The 14,822-nt window shown below is 40.0% G+C and overlaps 1 protein-coding gene and 1 pseudogene across 1 annotated transcript in view; both read left to right on the forward strand.

Annotated features, from left to right (window-relative positions):
• The window catches only part of LOC146473175 (fibroblast growth factor receptor 2-like), a 50,298-nt gene extending 37,513 nt beyond the window's left edge, over positions 1-12,785 (forward strand). The window contains exon 12 of the mRNA XM_085118835.1: positions 10,234-12,785. Coding sequence (XP_084974961.1) covers positions 10,234-10,353 — 120 coding nt within the window. The 3' untranslated portion in view covers positions 10,354-12,785. The remainder of the gene's footprint in view (positions 1-10,233) is intronic.
• LOC146473152 (uncharacterized) overlaps positions 1-14,822 on the forward strand; it is a 489,085-nt pseudogene that overhangs the window by 376,088 nt on the left and 98,175 nt on the right.

Raw genomic sequence — 14,822 nt, forward strand, 5'->3', positions numbered from 1 at the left:
CAGAGTCGCAGTCGGTCATTGAGCTTCTTGACCGTTACCATACTAGAAACCCATGGGGTAGGCTCAGTGATTGTTCTTATTAGCTAGGACCACGAACTCCATCTCCGTCTCTGTTACAGCATTTGTTTGCAGTTCGGGGGTCAGTTCGAGCATGTTCAGGTCATCATAATCGCTTTCTACGTTACTGTAATCTGCATATCCTGCCCGAACGTTACTTACGGTTTCCTGCTTGGTCCTTGAACAATGGAAAGAGAGACAGCTGCAAAGTGGTTTATTTTGTTGTATTTGGAACACGCGTTTCCATATGCAGCACAATTTCCACGTTCATGACGATCTTCTCAGTATTTGCATGCATTTCTTCTAAAGGTCTGCGGCTTTTTGTTTTGCTGCTGTCTGACTGTGACATTCGATGCCCCCTTGCACTCACTATAGTTTGATGATCTTTCATTCTACAAACTGTCAAACGATTCATTCGTTTTCTTTCGTTCTTTTGAAACTTCTGGGGCCCGGCACAACCGTATCCATTTAGCTAAGTCCAGGTTCTGTTCCTTCAACAGTTCCTCCCTCAAATGCGAGTGTAATATGCCGCAAACTATGTCACGCAACAGTGAACCGTGGAGAGTGTCAAAATTACTTGTCGCTGCCAAAACGCACAATTCCGTATTGAACTTTTCAAAGGACTCTCTCTGTTTCTGAAACCATCAAAGGCTTTAATAACTTCAGCAAGGGTTCGATCGTTGTAATGTAATATAATGTTTTATGGACTTCACGGCCACCTGTCCCGATAAGAAAAAGGAACAATTTTACCTTCTTCTCCTAAGGCTTACCAGCCATGGCGAAATCCACGTACCACTTGATTTCTTCTTTCCATCTTTTCCACTTTAGGAGACGATCGTCAGCTTCAAAATCTAGCTTCTTCGGCGCACGCATCTGTTCCAACCATCCGGGGTTTGTTGTGGATGCTTGTGTCTTCCCGGTAGCTGGCATTTCACCAGTAAATGTTTGACTTTTCGACGCAATGTATTTGTTGGGTTACTTGTCTCCTGACACCATGTTAAAAGATCCAGTTAAATCACGATTTAATAAGCCTAAGTGTACAGATATTATACATTCGAAACCCAAGCACGAGGTATGCGCAACAGGATAGTCTCTGCATGTTGTTACTTGACAGCATGCGTCTGTATCTTGTCCCAGTCACGAATAGTTACGGGTTTATTCTACCACAAAGCAGTACAACTTCACTGTCTTTCCTCCTTTAAGGATGTGAAGGATGGACATGTCCGACAAACGAAATAGTTTCAGCTACGAGCTGCTATTGCATAAGACAGTATAAACTGAGCGACCACTTTGTTCCATGCCGCCAAATCCCACTTCTCATCACGACACTCCAACGTCAGCTCCGCTAAACTGATGGATAAGTTTGCCTTATACTGGAACAGGAATTCGGGTTGGACCACGCACGCGGCGTTTGTCCACTACCTCTCTAGGGTCCTGTACGGACCCCGAACCCCAAATCGACCCCGAAATCATCCCTAAATTTTTTTTCACGCTGACCCCGAACGGAATGGCGTGCTTTACTACGGGATTGAAAGCAGTTCTGTCCTGGATTTAAACACCTTGGCGTTTTAAGATTGGTAGATCTTTTGGACATTTTTTGTACAACTTCTTTGCTCTTTGTAATTGTTTTTTGTTCACATTTCCTGTTGCTTTCTTAATACAACTTATACATAAAAAGATAGAACCGAAAAGCGGTTACGAATTTAGAGAACCTTCAAACGAGGTGAAGATAAAGCTGATCAAAGAAAAACCAATGAAATTATTATATGACAAGATTCAAGTCAACAGAGCCAACAAACTATCGCTACGCTTGCTGCGATGCCTTGAAATAGATTTCTTAGCTTGTTTAAGGTGGCCCACAACAGTTTCCAGTACTTTCCATAACTTATAGTTTGGCGGATCAATACTACCACTCTTTTTTATCAGTTGACCCAACAACAATGGTATAAAAAATGCCTAATCATTGAAAAATAAGTCATTGTCATTTTCTCGACCTAACATGTTACCATAACAACTGGGACTGGGGAAGACCGCCATGGCGCGCGGACGTGTTCTCTGAAGTTCTACACAAAATGGATTTTTTTCTCAGCTAAATGAGCAAGTCTGGCAGCACTTCTGGATCAAGAAATCGACTAACAAGGTTGTGAAAGCTTTCCTTAAGACAGAAGCAGTACTTCTGTACTCTTATGGGCAGAAAGCGTCCGAAGCAAGGATCGAGTTCATCCGTAGATGAAGATGACATGGCCGCCTCGAAGTTTAAATCGCTACAGAACTCTATAGATGGTTTAAACAAAGTGGTGACTGACGGCTTTGCGAACATCCATACTAATATAGACAACCTCCGCTTCGAATTCAAGATTGAAATTGAGGGAATTAAATCTACTATTAAAGATATCGAAAGAGGTTTGGAGACCACGCAAGAAGATGTCGAAAGCGTAAAGGAGGACGTGAAGAAGGTTGCTGAGGATTTTTTGGAGAGTACTAGCACCTTGAGCGGAAAAATTGTCAAACTCGAGCAGCTCTCAAAGAGCCCTGAAGTCACTGAAGCCTTAAACGCAAAAATTGGGAAACTTGAAACCCCGCTCAAGCAGCAGGAAGAGGAAAATATCAGACTCGAACAGTACACAAGAAGGGAAAATCTTCGCTTCAACAACATATCGGAAATAGAGGATGAGGACTGTAAATCAGTTATTCAAGATATAATTCAGCAAATGGGGATTGACTCATCTACAATTCGATACCATGCTGTGCATAGAGTTGGACGAAGATTGGAAGGAAGACACAGACCTATTATAGTACGTTTTGTAAGTCGTGAAGACAGAGAGCTTGTATGGTCCAAACGAGGTAAGATTAAACAATTACATCAGTTCAAAGAGGCCTACATAACGGAGGATTACGCCCGGGCGATCCAAAAAGAGAGACAAATCTTAATTAAAGCTATGATGAAGGCCCGAAATGATGGAATAGATAACGTAAAGGTAGTTGGCAGATTTCTAGTGGTGAACGGAGAGAGATTTGATTGCAAATCGATCCCGGACAATTTAATGTGACTTTAGCTTTAGTTTTAGTAAAAATGTCTTGAAGGTTTTCAGTCTTCAAACATATTTGATGAGTACGGTAACACAAATGGTGCTCGGGAGGTTTTATCTGAATATTTATCCTTTAGACTGCCTCCGAAGTCTCAAATTTAGTTCCATATTATGTCGTACAAAACTCTACAGATTTACTTGATCTTTTTGTGAATATTAATTTCCCAGTTGTATGAGAAAAAATCCCTTTGTGGATGTTTTGAACACCTACAAAACCTCAGGGGAAAACGGCCCACTAATAGAACATTTTAATTGTAATGTTAGTATGTTGTGCTGGTGTTCTTCTGCGTATATATTTAAATCTTTGTCTGTTTCATGTGTATTAATTCCAACCTTCCCTAGCTACCTTTTTCCGCTCCGTGGCTGCGCGATTTGCAATGGGCAATATAAACTCAATTATAAATGAGTCTCAGTATCTGTTGTCTTAATGTGAGAGGAGTAGGCGACAACTTGAAAAGAAGAGAGCTCTTCAACTGGCTTAGAGTGCAAAAACACTCAATCTACATGCTGCAAGAAGTTCATTGCTCTGGAGGCACAAATTCCATGTGGACCGCAGAATGGGGATATAGGACAATTTTTAGTGGGCAAGATAGCAGTAAGTGTGGGGTTGCCATTTTGTTTAACAACACCTTTAGCTTTGAAATCCGAAAATTTTTCTCTGACCCAAATGGTAGATTTATTATTTGCGACATTGAAACAGAACAGAAATGTGTTACTTTGGCCACATTGTACGCGCCTAATGTCGATGACCCAAGTTTTTTTTAGCTTTTCTTTGATCATTTACACGACTTTGAGTGTGACGAAATCATTATAGGTGGAGATTTTAATCTTGTTTTGAACATAGAAATGGACAAGAAAGGCGGACTTGCTAGGACATACCTTAAGTCCCAAGAGACTGTTAAAGACCGCGCTGCCCAATTTGACTTAGTAGACGCGTGGAGAACAATAAACCCGGATAGCCGCAAATACACTTGGCGTCGGAGAAAGCCTGAAATCTTATGCCGCCTAGATTTCTTCCTCGTAAGCCAGTGTCTCATGTGTAGTGTTACGAGCGGAAAATATCTCAGCTGGTTATAAAACAGATCACTCTCTTATTGACATAGCCCTTCACTCGAACCTTAGAGGTCCAGGTTACTGGAAGCTTAACACCTCTTTTTTAACTGACATCGATTATGTTACTCAGATCAGAAGTGTTATTAAGAAAATCCATGAAGAATATCAAGATGATGATACCGTAAGTAAAGGCTTGCTGTGGGAGATGATAAAACTTAAGATAATAGAGCAGTCAATAAAGTACGCGACGGCTAAAAAAGAAAAAATGTCTAAACGTGAAGGAGAGCTTGAGAAAGAAATTAATTTTTTGCAAAATTTTATAGAATCTAATGAAATAAACCCAAACGAAAAAACAAAGATCTCTGGCACTCTCGAGGCCAGGAAACGGGAACTGGAAAAGATTATTGAGTATCGCACCAAAGGGTCAATTTGAAGAGCTAGATGCAGATGGTATAACGAGGGGGGAAAAAATACGAAGTATTTCCTAAACTTGGAAAAACGACATTTTAAGCAAAGCGCCATCACCCAGCTAAAAGTAGACGATGAGAACTTCGTTACAACTGATAAAGAAATTTTAAATCAATGTGAAGCCTTTTACAGAAACCTTTATAGTTCAAAGATTGACTCCCCTAATGAAAAGTATGATCATATCTTCTTTGAGGCATCTACAAAGAAGCTAAATCAACTAGAACAGGACAGCTGTGAGGGTCTTTTGACGAAGACGGAATGCCTAAAGGCATTAAAAGAAATGGATTCCAATAAAACACCGGGCTCAGACGGGTTACCTGCTGAAATTTATAAAATGTTTTGGAATGATATTGCCGACTATTGGCTAAATCAATTATGCTTATCAAACAGGGCAGTTATCCGTATCCCAGAAGCGTGGGATCATTAAACTTATTCCGAAAAAAGATACGCAGCCGTACCTCGTTAAAAACTGGCGTACAGTATCTCTGCTAAATTGTGACTACAAAATAGCCACTAAAGCTGTCGCTAATCGCCTCAAACTAGTTCTTCCTAAACTTATTGATAACGATCAGACCGGCTTCCTAAAAGGTAGATTTATCGGAGAGAACATTAGACTTATTGATGGTGTCATCAACTTTACAGCTGCTAAAAACATTCCCGGGCTTCTAGTTTTCCTTGATTTTGAGAAAGCCTTCGATACAATTGAGTGGCCTTTTATACATAAGACCTTTGACCACTTTAATTTTGGCTCATCCACTCTTAGATGGATTAAGCTCTTTTACCATGACATAGAAAGCTGTATCTTGAACAATGGCTGGTCTAGTAATCTTTTCAAGATAGAAAGAGGGGTTCGGCAAGGCTGCCCGCTGTCACCTTACTTGTTCATTCTAGGCGCAGAAGTTCTTGCTGACGCAATAAGGAAACACAATAATATTAAAGGCATATTAGTTGATGGACAGGAAATTAAAATCAGTCTATATGCAGACGATACGTACAACTCTTATTTTAGATGGATCTAGGGCATCCTTCCAAAATTCACTGCAGATTTTAGAGTTTTTTAGAGCGATATCCGGCCTCCAACTAAATTATAAAAAGACAGAAGTGCTGTGTATTGGCGCCAATGCAGGAAGCGAAGAAAAACTGTGCCCCGAGCACGATTTAAGGTGGATGAGAGATAAAGTAGAAACTCTAGGGGTATGGCTCTCAACAGACCCAGAAATAATGTTGAAAGTTAACTACGAGGAAAAAATAACAAAACTTAAGGCAAGCTTGGGCTGCTGGGAATTGCGTAGATTAAGTCTGCTGGGAAAAATTACTGTATTAAAAAGCTTAATTGTCTCTCAACTCACGTATATTTTGTCACCTTTGCCAACAAACCAGTGTGCTATTGGTGAAGTCAACACCCTATTCTTTAAGTTTTTGTGGGATGGCAAAGGCGACAAGATTAAGCGTGATATAATGATAAGTAATTATGAAGATGGAGGTTTAAAGATGATTGATATAAGGCTCTTTACTCAAGCTTTGAAACTTAGTTGGGTGAAAAAATACCTTGACAAAGGAAATGAGGCAAAATGGAAGCTTTTCTTCAATGTACAATTAAGAGACTTAGGCGGAGACATTATTTTCAAAGATAATCTCCACAAGAAGGATATATTAACTTACTTTAAGGTATCGGATGTTTTCTTGCAAGAAATTTTGCAAATTTGGTCAAATGTATCTACGAAGATAACATTTGCTCAAAAAAACAGTTACTGTCACAGAGTCTCTGGCTAAATTCTCTTATTCGTGTTAATAATAAACCAATACACTATTTATTATGGTCTTCTCAAGGAATACGGAATATCGGTCATTTGATGGAAAATGAGACCAGATTTTTATCTTTCTCTGAATTCAAAGAACGTTTTCAAATCAAGATAAATTTTCTGTCTTTCTATGGAGTGATATCAGCTATAAAACATCTGTTTATAACCTTTAAAAATAACGCCTCTCAGGAAAGCATCAACTACGAAAGTTTTCTTGATAAGTTTCTAAAGGCCAAATAAGATAGTACACAGAAAACTTATAGAAAAGAAACGAAAGCAGCCCGTGAATAGCCAAACGAAATGGTCGGAAGACTGCATGATAGAAAAAAATGAACCTATTGACTGGAAGACTGCTTACGGGCTGCCCTTTAAATGTACGAAAATCTCAAAACTTCGCGTTGTCCAATTTAAACTGCTACACAGGAGACTTGCCACTAATGATTTCTTAAAAAAAAAATAAAGCTAAGGGATAACGATCTTTGCAATTTCTGCCAAATTGAAGAGGAAACTCTCATCCATTTTTTCTGGAACTGTACGGTAACGTCCGGTTTCTGGCATAATTTTAGGCAATGGCTGCTCAGAAACGAATCTTCTGTGCGTTCTCTTGAGCTAACCCCTTCCTTGGTCATAGGCTTAAAGACCCACCCACTATTTTGCAAAAATTTTTACTTTTTATTCTTAGTCGCAAGACTCTATATCTGGACTTGAAGAATACAAATGACTCATCCTACAATTGACACGTTTCCCCTTTTCCTCTCACATTACAATCTTTAAAAGGTACTTGCTTCTTGTTTTTTTTTCTTTCTTGCCTTTTGCAGAGTATGTGCCACGTGGGTGGCACGGTAGCTGGTGTGGATGCATGTTTAATTAGTATAATTATTTAATATCACGTATCTGTTATGAGAAAAAAATGTAAACATTACGCATTTACTTGACGTGATAGTTGTAACTGTAGTGTGACAGTAATAATGTTACAACTGTACTGTAAGGTAATTACAAATTAATTAATCTAAACAGTGTCGGGAATCTTGTCAGTATTGTAATGTAGTAATGTAGGTATTGTAAGTATTGTTTAGTGTAAGCATTGTAAGTATTGTAAGTAGTTATTTAGTATTGCAAAATAATAAAAAAAAGAATTAAAAAAACAACAACAACAACAACAACAACAGTATAACCTGTTTAAAAAACCCAAACCTTAGCTTTAAGTGGTTATAACAATTTTATTACAATTTAATTATGCGACGGTCATCAGCATGGCGTGGCAATTGGGTATCCCGTTCCGGCTTATCAATATACGGCTATTGCTGGGCAACCCTTAGACCTTCTCGTTGTTGTTTCTATAGCTGTGGCTACTGAACCTAAATCTATGTTTCCTCTCTATGTTCGATGAGATTTCTTGTAAATGTCAATACACTTAATCTTTGGGCTGGTTATGTGATCCCCGGATGTGATCACGCTAGGAAACGTTAAAGGCTGCTCGGAGAGGTCTTGTATGACATCCATCAAGTTGTCACTGATGAGTTTAGACTTCCAAATTTGTCTTTACCCTGTTCAGAGATGGCCATGCTCTGCCTTTTCTGTTGGCGACATCTCTCTGAGTTTGCGCAATCCACGAGCCTAAGAACTGGAAGTCGTCCGTCTGCTTCACCTGGCTGTTATCAAAGTGTCTTGAGTTCTCCGTACTGATTGAACGCCATTGACTTATACTTAGTAACACTTTACATCCAGTGCAGTGTCCGCTGTAGCTGTCTCGACGATTACGAGAAACTCCCGTGCCTTGTCAACGTTCTCCGATAGGCTAACGACGGGGAAAAAAGTCAATGTCACGAGACGCAATTTGGCGACTGTATCACTGCACACTGGGTCAATTATATAACATGTCAGGTATTCCGCCGAATGTAAGTACACCTGTTATATTCTTGGCCTTAATTCCCTCATTTAGTCGCCACATCGTAACAATCTGCATAAAAGTTTTGAAACCATTTTGGTTCATCCTCAAGATGAGATCGAGGTGAGGAGGTATCCTATTCAGTGGAATTTTCTTGTAAATGTCGGGACAATTGGCTACAGAGCTGTTTCGTGATAGTTTTGTGGGTTGCCCAGATCTCCTTTCTTTGCTATTATACTCCTGGGCCAAAATTGATGGTTTATCCCCCCCCCCCCCCCCCCAGAAGAATCTTATTGCACACCTCCAGTAGCTCAGTGTCCAAGGCACCAATTTTTCCAACTCTACAGGCTCGGTGAATTTTGATGCAAGAAAGAGAGTTTATGTTCTGCCTTGAAAGCGTTTGTACTCATACGAAGTGTTCTTGGCTTAGCAAGAGTTCCATTTGTCACCGCTTTCCATTCAAGCAACCTGGTTGCAGTTAACATTATTTCAAGAAACTTCCAGATCCTTCATGAGAACAGCGCGACGGCCAATATCTTCAATAAACCACCACTGAAGGCTTTCAGACGTGCAAAGAATCTAAAGGATTTGCTAGTCAGAAGCAGCCTACCTCAAAACTCTTCGAACCTACCACCAGGAACCTTCCCTTGTAACAGGACCGTTTGCCGTACATGTCCTCACGTCAATCTGTCTCCCACAATAACAACATCCAAAGGGCAGATTAATGTCACAGGGAATTATTCCTGCGTCACGGACAACGTGGTTTACTGTTTGACATGTACCAAATGTTCATCAACAGTTTATATCGGAGAGACTGGTCGTAGGTTGGCGGACAGATTCAGAGAACACCGCAGGGATGTCATCAACGAGAGAAATGACCTTCCTGTACCCGCCCATTTCAACCAAGAGAACCACACACTCGAAGATCGTTGCGGTTTCGAGGGCAGGCCTAGCCAACCAACAATACCGAAAGAACTAGGAGATGCGGTTCATTTTCAAATATGGAACTGTTAGTCCGAGTGGCATGAATCAGGACTTGAGTTTTGCGTGAATTCGTTTTTTACCTGCTCGCGCGCCGGAATGCGCTACCACGTATGCTGCGCGCACGCGCGCTTTTATTAATTTAAGCATGCAAGTAAATTTAACGAACTTTCCAACGGTATAGTTTTGTACCCTGAAGAAGGCAGCATTGCCGAAACGTCGGTTTCGAATTATCTTTCAGCGTCTATTTTATAACTTTTAAATTCACGCTTATTGCTTCCCGAGCAGGCTGGGAAAATGTTCATTCCATTTCTACAACCTTTCCTGGGCTGTTGCTCTTTTAAGACGTCATGTTTATGGGGAATCTTGATCCGATATTTCCTTGACAGTGTACCAAACCTTCTTTTTCTGGTATTGATTAGCGGCATACATCTATATCCGTCCATTTGCATTCATTGTATTCAGACTGCTCCGTATCATAAGCATCTTGGAGGTCCTGCTTTGTACCATCTAATTCAATGCAGTTCTCATGTCAAAGCGATTCTTCGCGTCCATCACAATGAGTTTTACCTAATGATAAAGCGCCCCTGAGTTTACCAGCGGTGCCATAAAAAGGAAATAATAATAATAATAATAATAATAATAATAATAATTATAATAATAATGGTGATAGGGAGGAAGAGGGCGAGTAGTAGTAGTAGTAGTAGTAGTAATTTCTTAGTGCCATTTCTGTTGCCAAGGCTACATTAATTTGTACTGCTTTGCAAATTTAAAATTAAATATTTCAAATTTGCCTTCTTTAAAAAATCAGAACAAAGTAATTTTTCAGTCACACGATAAAAAGTTACAAAATGTAATTCTCTTGTTCTACAAATCTTTTTCTACATTCGAATAGGATTACTTGGAAATCGTGGCTGAACCTTACATTGAGGACAAAGCGCATGCAATGGAGACACCTATAACGGATGATTCTCACATGACAAAAAATGACGCTATAACTGAGTCTTCCTGCTAGCAGAAGCCCAGGGTGAAAAAGAAAACTTTCATTCAATTTTCGTTTGACTCCCTGAGCCTGCTAAGTTACACCTGCTGCTCGTTGATTTCTGGAGCAATCCATAATTACTACATGGCGGATGCTTGCGAGAGGGGTTTCTCGACGCTCATGACCTCCTGCTTAGGAAGACGTTTGGAAAAGCAAGTTAATCCTATAAGGCATTATTACAACCCTAGACATCTGACATACTGTAAACAAGCATGATATCGAGTTTCAGCTTAAAAAGATATATGGCTAATTGGCCCTGCTATATCTGCCCCAGGAGAAACCATTTATGCAAAGGTTTCAACACAATTGAAAGGTCCGTTTACAATTACGATGTTTTTGTGCAATCTTACCACACTTTTTGAACGCAACTTTGGTCGCACTCAAGCTACATTTTCTTATTCGTGCGTGCAAATTGATGCCAGAGCAACCACGACCCATATTTGCAGGATTTCTCAGAAAACGTACAGGGATATCGCGCGGCGATTTTCGCAAGTAAAATTGCAGTGAAGTGCGGCGAAAGTTGCCACAGGTGTAATCGGGTCTTAAAAGACAGTGCACACACATACTATATTATCTCAGCTAAACTGGAAGCAAATGTTTGGTTTTATCAGCTGAGTTGACAAGGTTAATAAGCTCCTGAAAAAGACTAGTCAGGGAGGAGAGACCGAAAAATTCAAGTTTCGTTCAGCCATCGCCACAGAAAAGGTCTGACACTAGATTCTGGTAAAGAAAGAGCTCCTTAACAGTACTAAGTAGTTCGTAGAGTTGAAATGTGGTATACGTTTCAAAATGCAGCTCTTCCTGGAAACGACGCGGCTATAGATACTGAGCTTTTGACTCGCGATTAATAAGCGAATGCGATTAAAAATTGATGAAGACTTCGCAAGAAAGTAGGTAGATGTGAAGCATATGACAAGATGATAATAATAATGTCAAGTGAGCATTTTTGCTCGATCTTATGAGAAAATATTAAGTCCGTCAACTAAGCACGCACTTTGCGATTATTACGCTTATTTAAGTAAATTGGTTTAATATGCACCTCAGCCAGGCTCTCTGACATTACGATTACTTTTTGATAGTATCTTCCGCTCGTTAAAGCTGACATGAAAATGAGGTAAAGTTAAAAAGCGGTGTATCATCGGCCAGATATTAATAACATTCATTATAACATCTTGTGATATGCTTCACATCTACCTATTTGATTGCGAAGTCTCCATCAATTTTTAATCGCAACGTCTATTAACTGCGAGCTAAAAAGTCGTTTTCATGGAGAGCATTGTATTTCGTAACAGAAAAGCCCTGTATTTTGAACCGTATACCACATTTCAACTCTACGAACTACTTAGTACTGATCAGGAGCTCTTTCTTTACCAGAATCAAGTGCCAGACCTTTTCTGCGGGGATGGTTGAACGAAACTCGTACGTTTAGAGCTTGAGCCCTTCGTCAAGGCGCATACGCTGAAGAGACGTCAGCTATTATGTGTCATTAGGCTATCATATTCATTCATTAAACCAAACATTGGTTTACAATTTCGCACCGATGCATCTCTCTTTAATTAAACTTAGAACTAACTTTTTTTAACAACTAAGAACTAACTGCTTCAGAATCATCATAGAAAGTTTTTCTTTGATGACAAACTGGAAAGTGCCGACAGTTTGTTCGCTAAGTTCACCGATAATTTGCTATTTTATTTGAAAGCCTAACCACGACCATTGTACACAACTTAGTAACACCGCAGGAAGCACAAGTGTAAAGTGAGCGAAATAAAACCATCTGAAAGCAATGATCACACTACACAGCTCCGTGGTATAGCCAGTACCTCACATATGCACACAGCCATATTACCCAGGCAGTGGCAGCCATGGACAGTTTCTTTGGCCTAATAATGTCTCATCAGCATGGCATAACCGTCGACCACCTGAAAAAGCCGAAAGCCGTGTATCAGGCATCCTTTAGTAAGTAAGTAAGTAAGTAAGTAAGTAAGTGAGTGAGTGAGTGAGTAAGTGAGTGAGTGAGTGAGTGAGTGAGTGAGTGAGTGAGTGAGTGAGTGAGTGAGTGAGTGAGTGAGTGAGTGAGTAAACCCTGTGTTTAAAGAGGGTAACACTAAATAGTGAAAAACACTAATAAAGTTATTGCACTCTGTCTAAAACTAAGTAGAACTGGAAAATTACAAAGGTGAAAACTATTTACAACAATATCAACTATATTCTGAACAAAAAGAAAGATTTGATATTAAGAACTACGGATAAAAATGCGACGAGGCTAATATTGTTCCTTCATTGTTTCCTTTAAAATTTACCCCTGGGGGCATAAGAGAAACTTGCCTCTATAGGTAAGAAGGTAAACTATTCCAGATTTGTACAGCTTGAACTAAGAATGGTCTTCCATAGTTCTGTTGCTCTGTTACAACGTGTCTAGTGCTCCGTGTGTGCTGTGAGCTGTTCAGTTTAATAGAATCTATAAGCCTAATCAGGCATGGCAAGCTGTGTCCTCTTGTGTCCTCTCACGGAGTTATTTTGGTTTCAACGTAGAAAGGTAGCCATTGTAAGCGACTAAATAGAGGCACATAAGGATTCCGCAGCTCGGCATCGAGTATTACTCTAACTACTCTTTTCTGGGAATGAAATATCCTTTGAAGACAGTTCTTAGATCACGACGTTTGCCAAACAACACTAGCATAAGAAAAAAACCCAGGTCTGATCAGGCCATGGTAAAATGAAATTCTTTACTCTTAAGGTTGAAAAGACTTAGTTTTGTTCCGCAGAACACCATACCTTTGCAACAGCTTTTTGGTCATATGGTCTGAAAAGGAAAGGGCACTGCCGATGTCTAAACCGAGTAGACGTGCGGATTGAACTTGCTCCAGCACTTTACCAGGAGTATGTGACCTTCACGACCTTCGACCTTGACCTTCACGTGGGTTTCCAATGGAAACATATTTCTCTCTGTCACGAAGACAGGACTGAAACCATTTAGCTGTGATCTCACTCATTCGATATGTTCTTAACTTTGCTAATAAAAATATCGTGTTCAACCATGTCGAACTCACCAGTTGCCGGCAGTCAATGAGATTTAAACCACTGATTCTGTTCTTAGCAAAATTACATAATAACTGATAAATAATCCTGATAAGGGAAGACTCGGCTCAGTTCCGTGGTGTCTTCGGAAGCCGGAGTGACACGAATATGTCATGTTTTGGAGCAGGAAAACAACATGAACACGGCAAAGATGGCTGCACAAGAAAGACTGTTTATTGAGCATGCGTGCGCGGAATAACCGCTGTACATAATGACTAGCTAGAAGAATACTAAAAAATTATTCGCCGAAGAACGGTGATCCTGTGGTTCATTTGCATTACAGTTTGGTCGTGTTTCATCAACGGTAAATATTGTTCATTCTCGATGAACAAACACGTTCAGCCCCAATGAATAAACATGAGAGTCCGCCATTGTAAGGCAGCGGTTTTCTTTGATTACCAGTCCTGGTCGCTTTTGACCAGTTGAAACCGGTTCTGTTGCATAGGATGGCGAGACGAGAGGGAGAAAAAAATAACCGCCTGTCTATTGATGTGACAGTAAGTTTTGAAGTGACCAATCAAAAAGCTTTCAATCATTCGCGGAAAACATATCAGATTTCTCGCGCGAAGAAAGGAGTTTCAGCCATGTGCGAGAGCCGTGATATGTTGGGGGGGGGGGGGGACAGGGGGTCAGAACCTCCCGCCTCCCACCCTTTTTCGCGTTTCTCCCGTCCCCTAGTAAATTAGAAGGCTTCAAAACCCGTATTAGTCATAAAGCTGTACCAGGACGTACCACTCGTAGGCCGTTCATTATTCATTTTTACTATATTTATTTTGATTAACGTTGACATTATTGAAAGGTTTTGTACCCTGAGTTAATGAAGTTTTGACTAACATAAAGACTTTTGCTCTTGACCCATCGTAGCTTGATCAGAAACAAAATACAAACAGCGGTGATAAACCTGCATAATAAACTTGTGCATTTTATGTAACTTGACGTTTCATATACTACGTCAAGTTAAAATGCGCAAGTTTATTATGTTCATAACCGCTGTTTGTATTTAATTTTTGGCTAACATGTTAGTCTTGTTTGACGGTTTAACCATTCTTAATTTGTGTTAAAAGTCTTAGTCCATCGTGCAGTGTAATAGTTGTTCCATTTCTTAATTATTTATATGTTGGGATCATGTAATTCAAATAGGGACATGACGAGCTGGCAGCCGAACGCCCCAGTTAGAGTTCAGTACGTCTGCCTAATTCTTGGCGCCGTATTGCGGATCCATTGCATTTACTTGATACACTAATTATATCTTTCTCGATATCCTTACTCCCTAAAATTGCTTGAAAAAATTGCTTTTAGTTCGGGAAAAGGTAAAATGAAACTTTAGGACCTACTTTCAATCCAAGGTTTAAATCCCTGGGTTA

Source organism: Pavona decussata, unplaced genomic scaffold (assembly GCF_977016875.1).
Source record: "Pavona decussata unplaced genomic scaffold, jaPavDecu1.1 SCAFFOLD_95, whole genome shotgun sequence".
NCBI lineage: Eukaryota > Metazoa > Cnidaria > Anthozoa > Scleractinia > Agariciidae > Pavona > Pavona decussata.